The 23,548-nt window shown below is 40.4% G+C and overlaps 1 protein-coding gene across 9 annotated transcripts in view; it reads right to left on the bottom strand.

Moving 5' to 3' along the window:
* The window catches only part of LOC135491727 (protein piccolo-like), a 95,934-nt gene that overhangs the window by 39,763 nt on the left and 32,623 nt on the right, over window positions 1–23,548 (bottom strand). For all 9 annotated transcript variants that reach the window (XR_010447873.1, XM_064777789.1, XM_064777791.1 and 6 more), the window contains 3 exons: window positions 19,461–19,653; window positions 15,326–17,682; window positions 6,801–7,070 (listed from right to left, as the gene is read on the bottom strand). Coding sequence is in view for 8 of the 9 variants with exons in the window: in XM_064777789.1 (XP_064633859.1) it covers window positions 6,801–7,070; window positions 15,326–17,682; window positions 19,461–19,653 (2,820 nt within the window). In the remaining variant the exon portion in view is untranslated. The remainder of the gene's footprint in view (window positions 1–6,800; window positions 7,071–15,325; window positions 17,683–19,460; window positions 19,654–23,548) is intronic.

Below are 23,548 nucleotides of genomic sequence, written 5' to 3'. Positions count from 1 at the left end.
ATTTCGTTGGTCACGTAGTTCTCCCTGGCTCATTATCTGACTTAATGGGCTCGAGCCATTGGCCAGTGACGATGACTTAGTGCCACTGGTCATCACAGACTTCTTTCTCCTGTTACGTTTATCAATATATCGCATAATAATGCATTCAGCATCCTTTGGAATAATGATGAATTGGATATAAAAGGTATTGTGGAATCTCAAACAATCGCCGAGATCAACCTAGCCAACTGCGCAACAAAAATGCCTATAAAATCAGAACACCAGTCATCAACTTCATGGGAACGTGATTGCCGACTCCATTTGGGTGGGAGGCCGAGGGCATAATAAATTTGGAAGTTTCAGTGCTTAAGAAGCAGGCAGTCTTCATGACATAGCTACCTGGCTCTTGCTTGAACACAAGGCAGTCATAGGGAAGCTGTTGTCGTGGTGATTTCAATGGACTGTTTATAAGGCCATTAGCACTAAATTACACCCGAGTGAATATCACGACGCCCATTTCGTATACCTGCTAACGCATTATCGCCTTGCGGTGCAAATGATATCATTAGCCAAAGTTCATCTCACGGATTGGCGATTTCTGTGCTCAACTAAGGAAATGAAATGTGACCTTCAATGTGGTGTTGAAACATTGATATGGGAATGATGCAGTTCATGCATTATTAGCATAAAACTAGGCCTTTGCCATAAAATACATAAATGCTAAAACAAATACAGAATAATTAATAAAACAATTTATTTTCATGGATTAATAAAATTGTCTGTTGTCGAGACTTTTTCAAATTAATGAACAATGCAGTGTATGGTAAGACTTGTGAGAATTCTAGAATTGCCTCACCCTGTACTTAATTCCACTGAAATATATTGGAGATTTCATGGACTATGCAAATACATTAAGAGCATCATTACCCATATATATCCTGGCAGTTCCTTTTGTAGTCATCACATCCTATCCAACCAAGTCCCTCGGTTGTCGGGAAGCGCACAATCCATGGTGGCCTGGGCAACCGTATTACTGGCGACTGATGGCGTTATTATTCACGCATATCTCTTGGAGTGGTCGGCAAATATTGTGACAGGAGTTCTGAATACCCAAGTAAATAATAAAATCGTCTGTTGTCGAGACTTTTTCAAATTAATGAACAATTCATTGTATGGTAAGACTTGTGAGAATTCTAGAGTTGCCTCATCCTTTTGTGCATGGAGGACATGGGGAACACGAGTGGTCAATATATTTTATCCCAGATTTATCAATGAAATATTATACCAACTACCCAATACTTCATAGCAACTGACCAGATAGGATGTAGCAGGACAAATTAACTTCTTCCCAATGAGGTGGTGACCATAATCCAAATGATCTGTATTCGCCGGTTACCATAATCATTTCGCAGCCAATACCCGTTTGCAACCAGTCATGCAAACAAAACAATTATTGGACACACTGCCACATTGTTAATTGTCATTGATCATTGCCTGTCCGTGGCTGTCTATCTAAGGGCCATCGTGTTAGATGAGGAGAACTCTGCAGGGACACAAAAGCGAATCAGATAATCAGGAAGAAGCGACATATTGTGACAATGTCACCAACTCCGACAAAGCTCTACGAGAAGTAGTCGAGGTTGTCTTATAGTCATTCGAATACTACGGTTTCCTCTCTAGTTCAATGAATCAGGCCCACGAACAGCACATTTTCGAATTGCTAACGAAGTTAACTAAGGGAATCAGAATTCACGAGGCTGTTTAGCTACAGCTAATGAACTCTGGCTTTGGCCTCACCGCTTGGAATTCATACGTTGATTTCGCAAATGAATAATGCATTCAAATGTATTCTCATTTGGCCAGAATGTCACCCTTCGTCTGGTGGCAACAGAACTCGAGGCACTGGTAACCGATATCAACAATGGTTTGCTCTGGCTGTTGGGAACGGTAACTATGCTAAAGAGGCGATGATGGCGTAGTCTTGTAACTTGCACACTATCTGACATCAACCGCAGGGTAATTGCACAGTACATTTCCACAACCTGACGGTTTACCACTTGCAGACACTATGCATCACGAACAATATACTAACTTGGTTAACTCTGCCAATTAATTATCATAGCTAATTAACGATATTGGTTCTGGCACGCATAAATGGATTTGACTTTGCAGGGGATATTTATAGAGAAGAGTAATGGTGCAGGAAGAAGTAAACTGTATTAAACACTGTTAAATCCACGAAGCGTCACCATGTTAGTAGTCGGCTTCACAGTACGTCATATTGACTGCGATTATGGTGATAGCTTCTTATTGATGTCTATACTGGTAAGAAGATGTTCACGAACATGATATTCCTCGTGGAATAGATTTATTCAAAAACACTGGACGTGCTCTATTCAATTTTAAAGCAATCCTTGTCTCCCTACTGTGGCCTAGGATCGTCGAAAAGAAACTTGTGATAATATACCATATGTACACAATAACCTTTGTGTCAATTCCATCGGACTAATTAAAGCAGTCAACTGCACTGCGCCAGTAGACAGTGATAGATACGCTCAATTCGAAACGGCGTTATATATCACACCAATCACCACCATGCCCATTCCATTTACCCATAGTGAACCCACGCTTAGTTCAAGAGCAAAATGCCCTTCTTTGACATCACAGAGTGTCTTCTAGAGTCTGTTTACTCAGGCAATCGAGAATCTTGATCCCATTAAGATATGAGAGAGCATGACCTATCGATCGGACTCAGAGTCAATAATCAGCTGTTGTGATTTTGTGAGACGGTATTGGGGCTGATAGTACCTCTATTGGTATCAAGCTGTGGTGATTGAGAGTTGTATTGTTATCACGAAGCAGATTTCAGAGGGAGGATAAATGCAAAAGTCTTGTAATTATTTGCCAAGAACACCATGTACATGTCTGTATACCACATGGGACGGCGTGCATCTCCGAATCCTAATCGGGACGACCTTGACTTTGATTCTTCGCAGAAGACAGATATGTTGCTGGCCATCTAGGGCAATCTGGGAAATGGGAAGAACGGTTTATATTACCAAAAAGGCCCTGTACGTCCAAATTGACCACACGTCTGTGTTATATCTACTTCTTAAACAAATAAAATGCTCTCCGGAATACCGCATGGATTTCCTTCAACAACATCTAAAAACATTTGAATTGTCAGTAGAATTTATGAGCCGAGTAGAGGCCAAATTTCAATATAAGGTTTTCACATGATCGAACATGGCCGCTGGCGATATTTGAAAAGCTTGCTTCTGCCGTGTGGAAGACTCTAACTGATTTCCAATGATTGATAGAAGGATGTGGTTGGCATGTGAGGCAAATGATTACGAGTTTTCGTCTTGGAGATGAATTGGGGATGGATATGAAATCAACCCTTCAGTTGTAACAGGCTCTTTCTCAACTTTGCACTGAGAAAAAAAACACATGGGTAGTGGCTGGCGTCTATCCGTTCATTTGAATATGGAATAAGTACTTTTAAAACAGTGACTTGAACCGAGGGTGGCGTTTATCGCCAATCACATGACAACGGCTGACGAAAGCTTATGCTTCGATGTACTTTGAAGTAATTCATGCAGGAAATATAACAAAATGCCAATTTGAAAGTCAGAAATTCGATATCGCCGAACAATTCGGAAAATTATTGCCAATATCTCATACAATTTCCATCGATCGTTCCCTGAGTGAAATCACATTGAAATCAGTTGGAAAAAAATTGAGAGGAAAACAGGACGTGCATTGTTCACAAGGTATAGAAAATCGAAGCACGTAATAATCTACAAAGCATTGAACTCGTTTATGATTTTTCACACGCCAACTACAGTTTTAAAAATAACCACGACGTCTATATGAGTTGCTCATTGGATATTTTACAAATGAGATGGAACCCTTAGTAATAAATGTGATGAACGATCAAAGCAACATAATATCATATATATAAGAAAATATGAACTTTGGTATTTTGAAGGCTGCACTTCTCAAAGCATTATATGTGCTCAGTTCGTGCTTAATTGTGTGTTTGGAGTAATGTGCAGGGGTTGCCGCCGGCGAGAAAACTGTCTCGTTTTCCAAGGCAAATGATTTGAGATTTGCGGCTTGTGGAGTACTTGCGTGATCTTCCGAAGTGGCTAGGCACAAAGGTCAGTGGCCTCATTTAGTTAAGTAGCTTGAAAAGGCAAAGCTCGATAATACCGATCTCCATAAAACATGTTTCGTGGGGGTAGTTTGGGCCCGCTAAATAAACGTAATTCAAATAAAACCAATTTTATCTCTTTTTGTAATTTTCAGCAGAGGGATAAATTTTACTCTGAAACCATAGACGTAGAGTTTTGAGCTAACAACGTCGGCTTGTCGAATTGCATACCAATAATGAGTATGATCCTCCGTCCAATCCTCATTAATTGTCACTCAAAGTACCCATCTACAGTCAAGTAACAAGCTGTGGCTGCTGATGAAAGGACATTTACAACATATATATGCATTTTTGTTATCATGATCGAACTCAATCACCGACCAACGGAATTAACTAAACGGCACACACTACGTTTACGAACGCATACAGTTACGCTTTGCCGTGGGTTTATTTAATTTGTCCAAGCAAGTCACCAATGGCAATCCGGCGGCCGTAATGCTTAAGCAAACATGTCCCGAATGATTGGTTATTCATCAATGTGATATTGACGATCAATAATGATACAAGGAGAACAACAGAGGCCAAAGACATCAATGCAGATGAATGAATAGAATACCAATATGTCATGTTTAATTAAGTTATTTTTCCTATTGTAAATTGCTGTTAGTTTTACGGCTTTGCCCAGTTTTAAAAAGACAATTCCACGTTTCCGCTTTCGACGCACCTTTCTTGATTCTTGATATATCGAATATATCGAATAGCAACAAACTACTGCAGTAAGAAAGGTAATTTGCTCTTCTTTTCAACGCAATCTTTCTCTCAGTTTTTCATTTAGTTCTTCTTCTTAAGTAAACCCAAAGTCACGAAAGGAAAAATTGGACAGTCATGCTTTTTTCCAAAGGCATGACCATCAAATCATGAACGTGCATCTCCGCCTCAAAGGTGACGTCTGTTGCAAAGAGGTTTTGTTTTGCACGAAATATGAGATTTCGAGTGTACTTCCACCAACACACACACACACGGTAGCCTTTTGACAATTTAAGTTTTCTACAGGGCTCGATCATTCAGCAAATCTATTAGCTATTGCTTGTTAAAGTGACATCATCAACGACGAATTGTTATAAGCCGTTCACCATCAATAGAAGATGCATCAATTATTGACATGAATCTACACCTTACTGTCCAAAAGTATTCTTACATAATTCACGAATATTGATACGGTTATCTATACATGATTATGTCCTCTGAATCGAATGTAGTCTGGTTATTTATAAGGGAGGCCGAGCACCCTAAGGTTATCGCTTATAATGAGCATTGTTTTGTCTACCAAATGTCCGTTATAGACTCTAAACCACTCAATGGCCGTATTCAATCGACCCGATGACGCCTCTGGGTCCATTTGGGCAAGTCACACTTTAGTAACATTGCCGGACACTCTTAACTCTAGCCTAGATCGATACAGAGCATCATTCCGTTAAGGGTTTCGTGTAGGTTTCATCTCTACCAATGAAGTTGCTTTGCTAATGATACGGTGTCCAGCTGACTGTTAACTGAATCATACCTGACCGTGACCGAATTTTATACAGCCGTGGACATTAGAAGACACAAAGCAGACAGTATCATCATTGAAATCACGTTACTCTCATCGAGGTAATACTTCACAGAAGCCGATACAGGCTGAATTCTTCAAAACCCCATCAAAGATAATGCAGTTAATGTTACGCACTTCCTACACGCTTTTTTCCCCATTTGAACTTGATCACACTGATCTTTGCAATAAATCTTTCCGTGGATTGGTGTACAGCATGTTCTTTGGCTAGATTATAACTTTGGTATCGTGAATAATCTCAGACATAGACTTACTCCCTGGACAGAAATGATTCTAATCTCCCTTGGGCTACTGTCCGTATCAGTTACATTGTTAGGATAGTGAATGGCTTTTTCAATAAGATAGTGATATCAGATTGTCGTACGGCACTAATTGCCATAGCAAGCTAGAATCACCAATCTGACTTCGTCCTATCAGCTATACCTGGATCATCTTTCAATCAGATGATACCGAAAGTTCCTATAAATGATTACCAGTAGATAATATTGCAATTTCAACACCAAGAGTGTCAAGATGACTCGCAGCTAATGTTATTTCAACCTTTTCGATAGGAGCCGGCATTTGCTGAGAAACACCTTGCTTTGGCAGGAGAGGGGGGGGGGGGGGCTAAATATTCTGACAGTCAATATGTTATGATGTACAAATTCCCATCCGAATTTTTCGGTTGCATTTTGCTCTGGTTATAACTGTTCTGCAGGCGTAAAGGCTTATGCTTATCCAGTCAGTGCAGTAGTGTAGCGATTTCCCTGTAGGTAGGAACGGATGGATTGTTTAGAGATATAAGGAAACCGAGAAGAGAAACGCTGATTGAACTGTGTTTAGGAGAATAGGTGAACATCTTGACAGGTGATTTGTATATACCGAGAGTGGAAACATAGAACTTGAAATCTGCACTCACTATATACGTGCATGGGCAACGTGAAAAACATGTTAAAATAGTTTTGTTGCAAAACGAGTAAGCATTCGATGAAGTATGTCGTAATGTTTTAATACTTAAAGAATAATCATGATATTTCCAAATGATGGTATGGAATCATTAATTAAAACCTAACTTACCCTAGAGCAGGTGGATCCTGGCGTGGAGGGCGTCGAATGTGCCGGGGTGCCGCCCCTACTGCGGCTCCCTCCGGCCGAGAGGCAGCGGGGGTCCAACTCGTCCGTCATCGAGGGGGACTGGGGTTTAGGAGGCGACTGTTGACAATCTGGAGGGGTCACTGGCGATGGGTAGTAGTACCCACCATCATCGTCTTCTACCACTCTATCGTAATCCTTGTAATCTCGTTTGATTTGCTGCGCACTTTCAGGCGTGATGGGTGATCGCATAACCTGTAAGATACAAGGCCATTTTGCTCAGCCACCAAATTTTTCTTCCAACGATAAAGACACGCTATCGCATATATCCGTACGATAACTAAAGACAAATAAGTATCCTTGAAAAAGTTTAAACTGGCGGCAAATGTAACGTCCATAAAATCCAGGTAAATCCGTATAGACAACTGATAGAACACAAACTTTTTTAGAAAAGGATCCGCGAAGAGCCAAATAGATGATCCAAATTAAACGTTTTATTAACCTAATCGTAGCCAAGGTGATTGAACTCGCAGAATTAACCAATCAAAGCGCGAGATGTGTGTGTGTATTGATGCACTATACTCCCGGCCTGCTTTTTACTAAAGAGTCAGACACGAAAGAAGAAACAATCTGCGCTGACTATGAGCAAAAGCAGTGGAACCAAGCTCCAGTTGGATTAAGCTCAAGGCTCTAGGAACCTTATGGTAATTCGAGAAAAGCCAACACTGCACGCCAAGGAAAGCAAGCAGATATCCGTGGAAGCAACGGAGATAAAGCCGGTGCGCTGACAAACACCACAAGCCCACGGAAAGCGTAAAGGAAGTTCCCTGTGAACGGCGAAGCCAACAGCAGTATCCAGCAGGTATACTACAGCATCAAGCCATAAACCGCATTACAAATTCACGATCAATTCCCTCTCCCTGTAATGTGTTCGCCTGCTTTCCCTACGCTCGTTCCATCTGTACTGGTATCGGTCTCCCAGCTAACTGTTTCGCTGTGCCAGGCTGTATTGATTGTCGTGAAATACGTTGAAGCTCGTAGGGTTGTCGATCCCTCTACGTGCTATATCAAACAGTGCATTGGGGCGTATCAAAAGTGCATGGCTCAGCCCTGTTAGAACAACAACATATCACAGGCCAATCCTTTAAGTTTTCATTGTGTTCTGCCGCCAAACTACCATAAGACCTGTGATTTCTTTGGCCACTCCGTATGAAATATTGATATGGTTGACATTAAACATGTTATCAGATACTCCTACGAAATCAATATTTCTTGGGATCAACATTGTTTCTTATTGGAATTAACTCTTTTTGACATTTGTAATATTTTCTGTCAGCAAATCGAAGGACCGCAAAAGGACTGCACACTGTAGTAAGTGTAGCAGTTTTAGTGTTCTCCTTGAATAAATGTCCTTGTCAAGTGAATGGTTACAAAGAACGTCAGTAACTCAGATATTTAGACGCATTATAGAATATCTTGATTAGGGTACACCCTTACCTCTTAAATTTCGAAACTGCCACACTAGGCCAATAAAATCACATAATACAAAATGAGTACGAAATATTTTCACTACAGATATTCGTCAAGAACAAACCATCTGGTACCAATAATTCCCAATATTCTGGTTGATGAACCTTAATGTTAGCCAAAGCTTTTCAGATAAAAAAGCATTCTTTTCCAAAGCAGTAATGAATAAGCGGTCTATCCATTAGCATCCAATTTTATTATAAAATGATAAATAGCTATGGGCAACGTTAACCGTTTTGTCGACATGTGTCTATTGAATATCTTGATTAGGGTACACCCTTACCTCTTAAATTTCGAAACTGCCACACTAGGCCAATAAAATCACATAATACAAAATGAGTACGAAATATTTTCACTACAGATATTCGTCAAGAACAAACCATCTGGTACCAATAATTCCCAATATTCTGGTTGATGAACCTTAATGTTAGCCAAAGCTTTTCAGATAAAAAAGCATTCTTTTCCAAAGCAGTAATGAATAAGCGGTCTATCCATTAGCATCCAATTTTATTATAAAATGATAAATAGCTATGGGCAACGTTAACCGTTTTGTCGACATGTGTCTATTGCCAATTTCCTCGTAAAAGCCATAATGATAAATTTGATACGATGCAGCAGTATTGCATTTCGTGTGTGGGTGGGATATATCATACCTTCTATGTTAAGAAGGCCATTGTATTGGCGCGATAGCATACACACATTGACATCATCCTTAATTTGTATCGTTAAGAAGACAATAGAAGTTAAGAAGATATGTGACAATGCCCAGGTTATTCTCGTGTAATAAGGAGATTTCCATCGTAAACAAAGGAATGGATCCCAGCAGCGTTACCGCCTGTACAAAAACGAAGGGGCCATATTATTGAAGTTACCACACCGATGCCATCCACATCCACAGGCCATCTCCATCACTCAAATTTGGAACCACTGTCCGAATTAAGTCATTCTTCAATATTGCTTTTGGACCGACTTGGCAAAAAATCATCATTAGAGACACAGGTTCAAATTCAGAAATCCACCCTCCCTGAATCTGATGACACTGTAAGATTACGGAGAATCCAACAGCAATGCCTGAAATATAGTACTTGATATACGGAAGTCTATGGTGAAGGTGAAGAAGAAACAAAGTTAGGTCTGGCATTGCTGTAGCCTCCTTCAGCAAATGGGGAGAGATTAGGTGAGTCAGTTGCGAGTGAAGGCAGCAGATTACCAATGAGATCGATTCGTTAAGGGACATCAGTATCAGGCTTATATGTCAGAGGATTGTCATAGGATACGTGCGTGTCATAACCGTTGGTGTGATTAACATGACGAAAAATGTCAGCAGAGGATGGTGGAAAGAAGATTTTGTAGCTGATTTACTACTGCGTGCGACAGTAAAAGGTCGTTAAGTAGAAGAAAAAAACTTATAGGAATTGTCATATGTAAACGACTGTCAACTGAATGTGGGCACCTTCAAGGCCATATTAAGTCATGATAGAACAATTTTGAGTATGTAAGGAGCATGATATTCTGAACGCATTCTTTCATGTCACTTATAACTACCTATCATTTGCCCCAAGCAAAAATGATTCCTTTTTGTCAATTCCTATAGCGTCACAATCCTTTCTCTATTATCGTGATACATAACTGATCATCGATTACATTTAATGGCTTCCTACGCCCTGCACAGTCATTGTTGTTTTATAACATTTATGTCGACTGATACTGGGAAAACAAGAAGGTTATGTAAAAAGGGTCTGAAAAATATGTGACTATGAGCATGTTTCTGATACCATCGGAACACTGATTTCGTTCTCCCAGCCTTGTTCATCTAGTCGCCATGCCTGCTCCACGTCAATACGGAAATATGTTAAAAATCTACAATTTATTCATAGAACAAACCCCTTTGATTTCAAATCTACTCTATTTATTTCTTTTTGATGATAATTTAGAGCCAGGGAACTAGAGATAACCTCAAACGAGGTTACCAGTAGACAAGAATCCCAAGATGTCAAAACTCGATTTGACATTTCTCCTAAAAGATGACTAACAAGACATGAAGGAAGAGCAGTGTTCTTGCTCATCAATGAAATAATTTCTCTGAGGCACGATTTCTTACAAAACGAGTTCAGCCCGCAGTCATAAATTTCTTTATCTTTCTTTGTGATGGTTGCATGAAAGTAGGGAGATTAATGCTAATTGTAGCCTCGTGGGACTACTTTCCCATGTTCGTTTTTTATGCATCCATGAATTGAGACCACTGGCAGTATTTTCCTCAACAAATGTATTGATATAGCTGAGCGAAAAGGTCAGTGATAAGTGTGCAGAACACGATTATTATGTGAATGAAATGATAAATAAATGATACTGTGTCCCGTCATCATGACTGAAACGTAGTTGTAATCGTTTAAGATTGTGTTGGCCACTTTCTGTAACCCCATATATCAAATATCAACTTTCAATAGAAATCCTCTGCCACATCAGCAAGCCTTGTCGTTTCTCTCATTTTATCAAAAGGAATTTTTTTCCCCTTAACCAAACCCTAACCTCCCCGTTTAAAAATTCAAAACCTGGCATCTGCTGCGGCTCTTTCATGAACCAACTGTGATCAAATTCACGATACAAATATTATCAGATATGGCATGTTATTGGAAACAGCAACAAAGAGGTTGAACTGAAAGCATATTCAAATGCTACAAGTATAAAGTCATGTTAAAGTGAGACGGTTTTTAATTCATTGCTTTTAATATATTAAACACACAGCAGCAGTAACAGCAGTAGCTGAAAAACTCGTAGGCACTTCAGACGCTTGGTCGGCGCCGCAACAGTCATATCGATAGGAGATTCCAACCAACCGTATGCTTACACAGTTACCATTCATAAAAGGACTTCTGAATGGTAAGTGATACAGTAGCAGCCATTACTATAACTGATACACAATGTGAAATTGCATGATTGGCTTCGAAATGTATCTGCGGCATTCGCCAAGTCCCACAATGTTTCATTCATACCTATCTCATTTTTCATAGAACTCTGTAGTATGACTAACACAACACCCGTGGTGATTCTCAAATAACTATCTGTTGGGACAATACTTGATGAAGTCTATTAATTGATAGCATTACTCATACTCATATCGTCATTGATACCCGAAACAAGTAGATTACCATTTGACGAGTGCAGCACGTAATGAATTAACCATTGGAACATACCTTCACACATTTATGTTTTTATTGTGTGAAAATTACAAATAGATGCCTCATTATTTGAAAAACATTTCGTAGGCAGTGACTACCATAGTAAACATGGCAAAGTGGTTTGTTAAAAAATCTTTAAGTATTAATAACATGGAAATGGAGGACCGATAGCCAGCCACCTCGTGGTGTCATCCTTTGTTATAAAAAATGCCCAAAACTGGCGAAGGCGTTATCATATTTCCAAACTCTACAATGACTAACACTTGTTGGCAGTCGGTGGTATGACTGCTCCTGACGCAACAAGTGATTCACTTGAATCGATAAAGTAGCACGTATACATCATGGTACGAAGCAATTCCAGCTGATTGGTCGTCGGTATCATGGGGCTCTTATAAGAAACCATTGGTATGCGAATAGGGTAATTTCAGATCCCGGACATGGGGATTGTGATTACTAAGTAAGTGGCTGAGCAGTCTACAGAGTGTACCACTTTGCAAGCGTGATGTTCCCTGGCCTGAAATCGCATTTAAGTTGACAATGAGGACAGCCAATGAGAGTGGCGCAAACATCTTGCGATAACCAAAAATGAGTTAGCGACACTGCGGGTAAGGCGCCTTCGGAACTATCGACAGAATGATCTTTCTTCTCTCTCTCAGAGGCGATAGTGTAGATCTAAGACAGAAAGTCTGGCTCGCTTATCAATATTTCGAACGAAACACTTGCCGTTTATCCTACCGTTCCTCTTGGATTATCAAGTGAAATCATGCCCAAAATTTACATATCCCAGATACAAGTCTTTGATTTTCTCCTTACTGCCAATCTGAATTACCATAATATGTAGATAGCTTCGAAACTCACTTCATCATCTGACATACAATTTGAAATAGTGGCAGCTCCGGCGAATAATGATAGAAATTCATGTTATGCGGTGGAGGTCCTTAATTGAATTTTCCGCGGTCTTGAACTGCACTTAATTATTATTTTCTCATTTTTCTTCAGCGCCTTTTTGATGTGAAGTTGACATTTATTGGACACAACGCGTACTCAAAAACACGATAATTCATATCTGCTAAATGTTTAACCAAAAAACACTTTTTTCTATTTAGTGTGTTGTTACAATGCAATGTCTAGTACACATCGGTAAAAATCCATTATCGTTAACAATTCGTCTTGTTGAAATCAGCAACTCTGTTTTCAGGATGAGCATCCCTTAACATCAACTCCTAGGTTATTGACCGAAACGTCCACTCGGGACACCACATGAAAAAAAACAAAAACATTTGCATGTCTTCGTACTATTTCATGCTGAATCTCTCTTCAATGTCTAAGAGTCGGTATCAGTATCGAGTTAAATTGATGGTCTCTTATGGCAAACTTTAACCTTTGCAAATTGCTGTTATTTCAATTCGAGAAATCGTCTTAACTCAAAATCGATAGCGGGAGAAAATCTTATTAGCAAATGGAACTAATGCATTTGTTTATTCAGCAAGGATCCTGTCTAAGCATGCCAGAACATCGAAAATGATTCCTTTCATGAAATATCCATCCATCTTTTACATCAATTAGCCAAATTGATTGTAACAATGAGCTAACGCTGGTAAAGATTGCGTGTGAGCATGTCTGACGGTCCCTGGATTCCAGGGATTATGCACCCAAACCACTAAGCATGTTAGCATTGAATGTAGCGTCGAAACATTTGGTGCTGGTTTGAAGAAGCTAATAGGTTATTATATAGCATTACGTTATCAGGTAAACAAGGTAATTTAACCATCCAGACATTTGCAACAGCAAAGTGAAATTATACAACCAGCAACGATCCAGCCTCTTGTAACTCCATCTGTTGTCATGTTATCAAGAAGTATTGAATATTTACGAAGACCGAGCTGAGATATTCTGATAGGCGATATTTCCTTCTTTTCCATCATTATGTAATTTACCAAATATTACCAGATCGGAGAGCCAAGCGAAGTCCTACTAGTAGCAATAGATCTTCAAGGACTAGACAGTTTCTAAAGAGGTCATGTCATCCTAACGCTAATGATAACAATATCAAAGTTTTTTTCTGACAATTACTGAAGGCATATGATATGTGATCGTAAAGGTCTTTTTTCAACCTGAACGTTTTTTGTGTGAAATAATCATATACAGCCGAGGGCCTTTGCCTTCGCTTGTTCAAGCAAAATTAGAGTATAGCAGACGAATTATCTTAGGTCTCGCGATTGCGAGATGAATAACGAGAAGAAGTCGTAATCGTGTCGTGTGACCTTGTTTCGGGGCCATTCGTATTCTTGCTGACTTGTGTGTGGTGGTTGGTTTTTTGTTTGTACCCGAGTTTTATCTGCTTTCGTTCAACTTTCCCGTCGTAATGTTGGTAGTTTGATTTGGATAGACTTATCAAGATTCTTTGGAGCGCTCCAAGGTTTGTTGGCATAGGCCTAGGCATGTTTAGGTTGTTTGTTTGACTTTGTTTATCATTTCTCAGGTGTGTTGTTGACGAAGTATTTTCCCGCCTTTGCGGCCGCCATCTTGAATAGATTTGCGTGTCGTGACTTGGCGTTTAAGCTGGTTCCACCACACTTAGGCCCAGTTCTTTGTATATCGTGAACTTGTTGTTCAATGTTATAGGTTAGTTGGACGGAGTGCATGTATGTACATGATGTATAGTAGTGTATATGTGAGAGTTTTGTGTTTTTACACTTCGTTGATGTTCGGTTAGTTCCGTCACTTTGGTGACCTCGACCTTGTTCCCAGTTGGTCACGTGTGCGCGAGACGTCTACTTCCTGGCTTCCTGGATTTGGAATTTAGGTCAGCTCTTGCCTACATTGTGTGGGCGTGCTTGTTTGGGGCAATTTATTCTTGATTCTTGGTTAGGTTGTACTTCACTGCTGTCTATCAGCTTAGACAATGGCCTTCTATAGACCCGTACTTGTTTCTCCTCGGCATAGAATGTAATTGTGGGTCAGATACCAGAGTACTTTGCAGTTGATTCAGATTCCACAATGTTATTTGTTTAGTACTTCCGTGATAATAGATAGTGTAAATCACGGGGATACTTGGGTTGTTGACATCCCTTGTACATTCAACGTTATAGCACAGCTAAGTCTGTAAATTATTTGTGTGGTCTGGATTAGCTGGGGATTTATTTTGGGAAAAGAACGTTACATTTGGCTGATATATTTGCGGGAGGGAGTCCGTTGTAATTCCTAGAAGTTGTTAAATTCTGGGCCAAGGTGTCCTAGTTTCCGGATCTTATATAATTTTAAAGTATCAAAATAGCACCAAACAAAAAGATGTTTCATGTTGCTTGGTCTTGTGTAGTTATGGCCAATTGTTATAGTGTTCGTATTGTATAAAATGTTGTAGCCAAAAGGCTCAAAATTAAACCAAAGCCCTCTATTAGAGAGAACCCTCCGCAAGGGTCTAATATTGCGGTCGATTCCATTTCGGCCTTCGCGTGAACTTTGGACTTTCGAGTTTTGTAAAAAAGTGTGAATTTGAACTTAAAGTGAACTTATGTTCGACATTGAAATACGGATAGCGTTTAAAACTGGAGTTTGGTAGTTCGGAATGTTTGGATAGAAAAAATAGTGATTGAAGTTACACGTGGAGACGAACGAGTCCCGAAGTTGAAGTTGCGATAAAGAATCGTTCCAAGTTTTCGAAGCCAAAACTGGTGAGTATTTGGTAATTGATTGAATATCAGAACTCGTCAGTTCATCGCTCTCAAATGTCTTTTTTTAAATCTGTACAGTAAGAGATGCCAAGGTTGCATTTTAATAAAACAGGCCTAAGTATCTACTTACCCTGTAGTGAGGTGAAGCATTGTCCTCCTGCATGTCCATATGCACCAAGTGTAACGGCGACGGTTTCGTTTTTGGCTCCTTTGGTTTGACTGCATCCGATTTCTTAGCACCATCCTCCGAGGCAGTATCGGTGATCTGAATCACCGGTTGGCCCCTGTCTCTCGGAGCAGGCACCGGCTTTGGCTTCGTCTCTGGATTTTGCTTTCGTTCCCTTGGGTCCTTGGCATCCGGCGTCACCTGGTCCTCAATCGTTTTCTCCTCATTTTCCGCCTTCTCCTTTTCTTCTAGGTTCTCCTTTCCTTGCTCTTTTGTTTCTTTTTCCTTTTCCTCCACTTTATCCTTTTCAACTTTCGTTTCTTCTTTCGGTTTGCTGCTCAAATAACTACTGAACTGTTTGAAAAAGGCAGTGCTAGTATTCTTTGCGGTGGATATAGCACTACTTAACATAGCTGGTGGGGGAGGTTGGGGTAGGGTCCGATGAATTTTCTTAGTTTTCTCTGGCTCAGATAAATCTTCCTTATATTTCGTTAGTTCTTGATCTTTGTTGTCTTTATCTGTACCAGATTCCTTCCCTTCTGTAGTTGATTCCTTCTTTTCTACACCTGGCCTCTTTTCTTTGCAAACTCCCTTCTTATCTGCACCCAGTTCCTCGTTTTCTATACCACATTTCCTGCCAGAACCAGATTCCTTCTTTTCAACAACAGACTCCTTCTTTCCCCCATCCTTTTCTCTCTTCAGTTTCGTCGTTTCCTCTTCCTTCTTCTCTTCTGATCCCCTTTCAAGCACCTTTGTTTGCATAATTTGTTGTTCAGTTAGATGACGAACCTGCAGCTGTAGCTGCTCCAGTTGTTGCTTAGCTTGTTCTTCCTGTTGTCTTTCCTTCTGAGTCTTTCCACCATTCAAGTTTAAGGTCATTCTCAACCTCTCCTCTTCTTCATATATCTTGCTCTCCTTCTCAACTCTTGCTGTCAGTGACTCAATTTGTGCTAAATCCAAGTGTTCGACTTCTTCATACTCTTTTATCCTCTCCTGTAATTGGGAGATATCCTCAAAGTTTTGGTAGCGTTTTAAAGTAGAGAGTGGTTGAAGTTCACTCTCAAGTTGGTCTTGAAGCTCTTGCTCTTCGATCTGAGCTACTAACATGTCCTCCTGTTCTGCTTCCTCGATAGATGGGGAGACATCTTGTATGGGGGAAAGGTCAATGACTGGCGACCAGTCCGTCGCCGGTGGTTTGCACATCGCCTTCCCTCGCCGGGTACCCTGATAGTCAACATTCTTATCAGCTGGGTCTGCCAACTCCAAGTCCTCTAAATCGTCATAGTACGGCGATATCTCCTCTAGGCTGTCTTGAGATCCTAGACTGTCCTCAGGGGAAGGCGTGATAGCCGAAATATGGTGCTCTTGCTCACCGGGGTACAACAGAAATTCTGTTGGTGAAACACTAAGATTTGTCAACTGCGCCGTGTTCATTGATATACTTGCGGCAAATGCGGCCACGTTTAAACTATTTGAATCAGCAGTATCTGAATCCATGCCTAGGTATTGTCTTTCACGCTGGTTTATGTCTATTGAAGACACTGGCTTGAATCCTGCACTGAAATCCTGCATAGTTGACCCACTATAGTCATCCGACTTTGGCGAAACTGGTGAAGGTCTTGGTGTCAGCTTTAACCCTTCTTCCTCATCATCATAGGGGTCCCTTTCATCGTTTGGTGGCAATACAACTTTTACATCTCTAGAATTGTTATTCATATTGTTTTTAGTATCCTTTGTGCTAACATAGTCCCTGCCCTGACTATCCCGCTTCCTGACATCACCCCTTCCATCATGTGAATCCTTAGAGTCCCCCTGCCTCGGACCAATACCCGTATTTTCCCGATAGTCTCTCTGGTCCCTTCGATCCCCATGTCTGTCATCTCCACCCCGTTGTTCCCTCCGTCTATCGTTCTCAGCATTCTGTCTATCGTTCTGCCACTGCCTATCACCATTCCCTCCCTCCCTTTCTACCCGTGTCGTCCGCCATTCCTGCTCTTCTCTCGCGCGGCGATCTTCCTGCAATCTAGGGTCACGTGATCTCTGGCGAGATTTATCGGGACTTCGAGACCCGCGTGGTTTTGGTAATGGTGGCGGCTGCTCTGGGCTAAGTTCCTCAGAACTATGTTGTCGTGTCAAACTCAACGACTTTGGCCGATGCTGTTTCTCTCTTGCCGAGTCTGCTTCACGCTCACCTCCAAAGGACTTTGACCGTTTCTCTCGCTCCTGCGCTTCCATGTTGTCCCGTCGGCTTCTTCTGCCATTGCTATCCCCATTCACGCTCATCCGCTCTTCATTTGTCGATGAACGAGTTGATTCAGAATCTGAAAGATAGAAAACGCTTTAAATAATTGAACAATTATCTTATCGGATTAATTTGTTCCGAAAACGGCTCCAATATCTAGACTACTATTATCCACCCTTTAATCCACATTACACAAAACTGCCTTAAGATGACATTATTACAGACTGAGTGTAAACGGATCTGAAAAGGTGAAAGACTCAGTGAGAGCACGTTAGAGGCGTAGCAAACGATGATATATATGTCACAGGGAAGGTGAATCCAACCGGACATTAACAAGTCCTTCTACCATACCTTTCGGAAGGATCATATTGTGATACGGAAAGTATCAAACTGCATGAATATGTGTGATTTTATCCTTTTATAGACAAACGACAATGAAAATGCAGAAAACTAGTTGAAAACGGCAACAAAACGTCCTCACAAAGATGCATTTGATAACGGAAATCGTATAGGACTTCTTCTTCTGATATTTTCCCTCAAAGTTATTCCATCCACAAGGAGACATAGCCACTTGTTACATGTGCTGTAAACGTCGTAACATCAAGAATCCGATATTGTTACATTTAGCGCATAATTAAGTAGGATCGGACGCATTAGAAGATGATACCTCTTATTGATTTCGATAAAGGAGTCGGTTTATGTTGAAGCAGAGATAACTTGTCTGTTTCTATTCTACATTTCGGATGAGATGACAAAATCCGCTGGCAATTGCTCGACAAAGGTGGAATCAAGACAAGGTAGGATTACATGTAATCATGCCTTGATGAACAGGATGTTTGCTTTCTTAATTGCCTTGAGATGCATGATACAACACCGACGGTATGGAAATCCTAACTTTGGAAGTCCCGTAATAATTCACGTGTTTTTACTTACATGTAAAACTTGCACATTTCCTTCAGAATATTAATGGAAATCTAAAGATCTTTCACGCAAAGCACGTAAGTCATGTTCGTTTAAAGCATACGTTGATGTGCTGCCCTATATATCCTCTTCATACAATGAAAGCAATGCAGAATGATAGCAGTGACAGATACCGCTCAGTAGCTCATGATGCTGGTAAGTGAAAATTGCAGTTCAGAACCACCAAATATAACATATATCTTTCAGTTGGGAATTTGATGATGGCCATCGTCTACGCTAATTGCGTTTGTTGCTAAAATGTGCGTAGAACAACCAGAATAGACTACTAATACATGCGAACAGCTCAATATCAAAAACGAGTTTTTACTGCTAAGTGTCGTGCGTATTAGCCATCTGTATAACGGGGCTTCGCATATTATATCCCGCAGTTGCCTTTTGAATGAGAATTTCTAATTGTCACTGCACTAAACAGTTACAGACCCGTTTTGCAGCTTATTTTCATTCACAGGCGCGCCTGCTAATCTAGATAATCAAGAGCAATTTGTTTCCGTCCATAAATAAAGTGAACAAGTGAGTAGTATAAGCGACTATGCAATAGCAAGGAGAAAAGCCGCTATCGGCGCCGGCGCGGAGTAACTTCTGATGGCGGCGTGTTATGATGGGAGCTATTTTTTGGTGATCATTTAGCCTTTTATTGCGAATGATTATGAATATTCAAACTACACTCTTGGCATTCGTGGCACCGTATAATATCGTCAAATGATTAACTGATATCGTAATGATCTCAAGACATACCTTAAAATAGGACCTTGATGAAAAAAAAAGTTCGGAAGAGTTGAGAATAAGTGATTAAGGAATGGTCCCAAATTAAATATTAAGAACATTAAATCTACTTCAAACCGATACGTTTTGCATTATCGGGCTTGGTATACCTACCATCCAATGAGCGTTCTCTAGACAACCGCAGCTGTTCCAACGATAGGTTGTCAACCACGTACTGGTCCTCATCATCCAGAGATGACGGCAGAGACCCCTGGCGGTGTAGGTTTGACTTAGTCTGGCGGCGTGCTTCCACTGCTTTGAACTCTTCATAGTGAGAAAGCGACGTCGTTCTCTCCAACGGTGGGCGCTAGAATAAAAAGGAAAGGTGTGTCAGAGGTGATTTAAACGGATGATACTCAATGTGAATACTTTAAATAAGACTATTCAGTAATTTTGTTTTAAGGCTTTATTATCAAAATGATATCATAGAAAGGGTAAATCATACCATTACGAAGAATAATGTCACTTTGCCTTGAACAAGAAATATAATATCTGCAAACGAATATCAAATTTCAGATCATACGCAATTTCAATTTTATTCTTTTACAGATAGTCAATAGCAGAATTGTCATCAAGGTCAACATGTTCAAGATGAAGGCGTTCCAAGATACAGGCATTGCTGTACAAGACAATAGACAATAGAATTAAGGACAGCATTAACAACGAGTACTGAAAGTGTGCATAAGATGACTCATTTTTCATTCTGGCATTTAAAAGAAGAGCGTGATATATGCAAATTGCTGTTGTTCAGATTATGGACTGAAGCAACTCGATCACTGATCACAGTAATGTAAAAGGAAAACAAAAATATCAAAATCATCAAGCAATCTTCTTGTTAAAAGAAGTACGCAGTACAGCAATTGTATATAATGAGTACACGTATGGCAGTGATCATTTACGCGAGTGGAATTTGTTTCAGAAGGCAGCACTGATAAAGAAGGGTTTTTCTGGCTTTTGAAATCTAATTCTGCTGGTGGAAATTGTGCATATCCGTCCATTGTCTTCCCGATAACATAGCATCACCACTCAAAATCATGTACGACACCATGAAATCTCCAGTCAGTTACAATCGTGGGGCGTTCTCGACAAGGTGAAACATGGTGAAACATTTGCACCAAATAACCTGTGCAAACCGACAATACAAGAATACCAATTATTACCATGCTACAACATTGGGTTCGTAGAACCACCGCAATAACTGACAATCATACTAAATGATGATGTGTGACACCTCAATATCCTGTACAAGTTCAGTACGTATCAACAACGTGCAACATAATGCATTACCTCCTCACTTGATTGTCGGTAGACGATAGAAACACGAAAGCTATCCTGAAGGGGAAAGCAAAACACTCATGGCTAATAGAGGCTAGAGCGTACCTATATTCGCGATAAACATCATCTATCATGAATGATGACTACTTCACTGTATATACGACGTGGACAAACATCAGCAAATTTTATGAAAGAGTGGGCATATTTGCAAAAGAGATGCCAAGGTATGATTCAACTGGAGCATTTTCCGGCTGCCGTTGTCACTGCTTGGTTCCAGTGGTCCAAGTACCCGCCCACTGGTGCAGTTGGCAAATGTTACGATACTTCCGCTTAACTTCCACCCATGATCCGGATTTAGATTTAATGATCGGTGTCTTTGAATACTGAGTTATAATTTATAACTTTGAAAATCCCGACTCCGAGTGATTTAGCCTGTTGCCTCGTCGATCAAGTAAGGGAGTGTGTTACCATGGTAGCAGAGATGGCGTTTCGTTCGCTTAACGCAGAAATGAGCAAAGAATCAATTCCAGTGAGGCTACGGGACTGGGCTAAAGACACGCAGAGTGGAGGTAAAATCGTTTCGATGATCTTCGAACGAAGGCACTTTACAGTTATTGAATCGTTAGGCCCACACTCCTATAACGAGACACGCAAGTCCTGAATGCCCATGTGTCATGTTGCGGTATTTCGATAAAAATAGGACTTCGTCATTGAAAACACAAAGTGAAAACATCTATAACATGATTATCTAAACTTTTTGTTTCGCCAAATAACATTGTTTATTGTTAAAATAACTTTACGCTAGTGAATAATGCTTTCTTTGGAAAGACATGTGAGATTTTTTTGGAAGGTATTTGCAGAAAAATGTGGCTGTTGCCGATTTCAGGGCCTGGTTGTTCAAAACAAGTTTGTCACTGACGCTGTCGCTGTCTTAACCTGGCATTATCAGTGTAATGGGCCTAATGGGAGATAACGCCTGCGTATGCGACAAAACTTACCAATGAACAAGCAGACCCTGTTCTGCAATGTTATTTCGGTCTGCCTCTTACATAACGTGGAGGCCAACACATCTAGCCGTATCACTTCGCAAACCATTCTCTATAAAGCTCAACAGTACGCCTATTAGCTTAAACCAGACACATATCATATAAATCACACTTGTATCACAGAAGTAGCCAGGCGATTTGACAGTGTACATTTCCCCTTGGCAGTTACATAAATGGTGGCTCTATCAGCGGTGATCGGCCGTCCAGAGCAGATCCCCAGTCAACCGTCCCTGCTCTATCCATCATTTGGACGTATATAGCCATCTAAGGATTAACCACTAAATACATTGGATGGGTTGGATTTACTTGACACTCCACATGTGTATAGCGAGGAAACTTTCAAGTAATTCCATAAGGTTGCTTTTCGTGAAGCCTAATTACAAATGATAAGCGCTTCCACCTCATTTCGAGCAAAAACGTCCCTGTTACCATTAACGGATTAACTTCTCTCAGCGTTGCTCGACTTAAGGGACAGTACCAAACGTGTGAACTGTGAAAAGTCTGAAGTACCAGACTGAGTGATTTATCCGTGATCTTCCTACCCCAGGAAACCATCTAGGATTTTATTAGCACCACTGCACAGTTCTATCAGAGGAACAAAGGCACTGCTAGTGAGGCATAAACATTTGATAAATTAAGCTTTCATATGACCAAACTCTTATTAAGGACAAGTGGTGTGTCATGTTAGAATGCTCTCTGTTAAAACATGGGACTTAGGTTAAAGAGAGGGGTGTTTTCGATAAAAATAGGCCTTCGTCATTGAAAACACAAAGTGAAAACATCTATAACATGATTATCTAAACTTTTTGTTTTACCAAATAACATTGTTTATTGTTAAGATTACTTTAAGCTGGTGAATAATGCTTTTTTTGGAAAAACATGCGAATTTTTTTTGGAAAGCAGTGCATACTAGTAACTTAGTTCTAAGAGGCAATTGACGATTTTGCATAAACTCTTAGAAGATTAGAGATAAATCACAGGTATTTCAGAGTCTTCTTGGACAATACAGAACAATCACGGACGAATATTGTGAATTAAATTGAGGTAAATATATACGGATCACCCGACTGCGGTGTCTGAGGAAGCCCAACGGCGATGCGAAGGTCATCACGAAGCTTGTATGCGAGCAAGATGACACTCCATAATCACTAGAAATGGGTTTATGCAAATCTAGATGAACCTTGAAATCGCTCTGAGGGCTTGAAGAATACTGTAGTATTGACGACCTAGAAGCAAGGGTTTGATCACGGAAGGCCTATTATCCTGTCAAATTTTCAAGGAAGACTTTTCAACGAGTTTATAGTCACGTCACCTCCCATTACGTGACCTTGGTTCAATCCTAGGTATTGACGTAGTGAAACAGTGTCCCGGGTTTTTTTCATATGTGTTCTTTAGGAAAAGATTATGTGGCAAACATTGTTTGTAACCAGGCGGTATTGCTTATATCACATATCCCGTATACTAGGCCATCCCCAGGGAAGATACACCCAGAGCACTATCTCTTGCAACATTCATCAGATACCCCCTGTCAGTCTCAGCGTTAGGTAAATCTTACACCCAGAAGTCCATTCATCATCTGGTGAAAAGGAGCCGTCATCTCTGATATGTTACAGGAGTGGATCTCGAGGTCACGTGGGACAGATCCATATCTCGTCTGCCTCTTGTTCCTGTTGATTTTATTAGCACCACTGCACAGTTCTATCAGAGGAACAAAGGCACTGCTAGTGAGGCATAAACATTTGATAAATTAAGCTTTCATATGACCAAACTCTTATTAAGGACAAGTGGTGTGTCATGTTAGAATGCTCTCTGTTAAAACATTGGACTTAGGTTAAAGAGAGGGGTGTTTTCGATAAAAATAGGCCTTCGTCATTGAAGACA

The sequence above is a fragment of the Lineus longissimus genome, chromosome 7 (genome assembly GCF_910592395.1).
Source record: "Lineus longissimus chromosome 7, tnLinLong1.2, whole genome shotgun sequence".
NCBI classification, from domain to species: Eukaryota; Metazoa; Nemertea; class Pilidiophora; order Heteronemertea; family Lineidae; genus Lineus; species Lineus longissimus.
The sequence above is the reverse complement of the archived record's forward strand: the minus strand, read 5'-3'. Positions and strand labels throughout refer to the sequence as shown.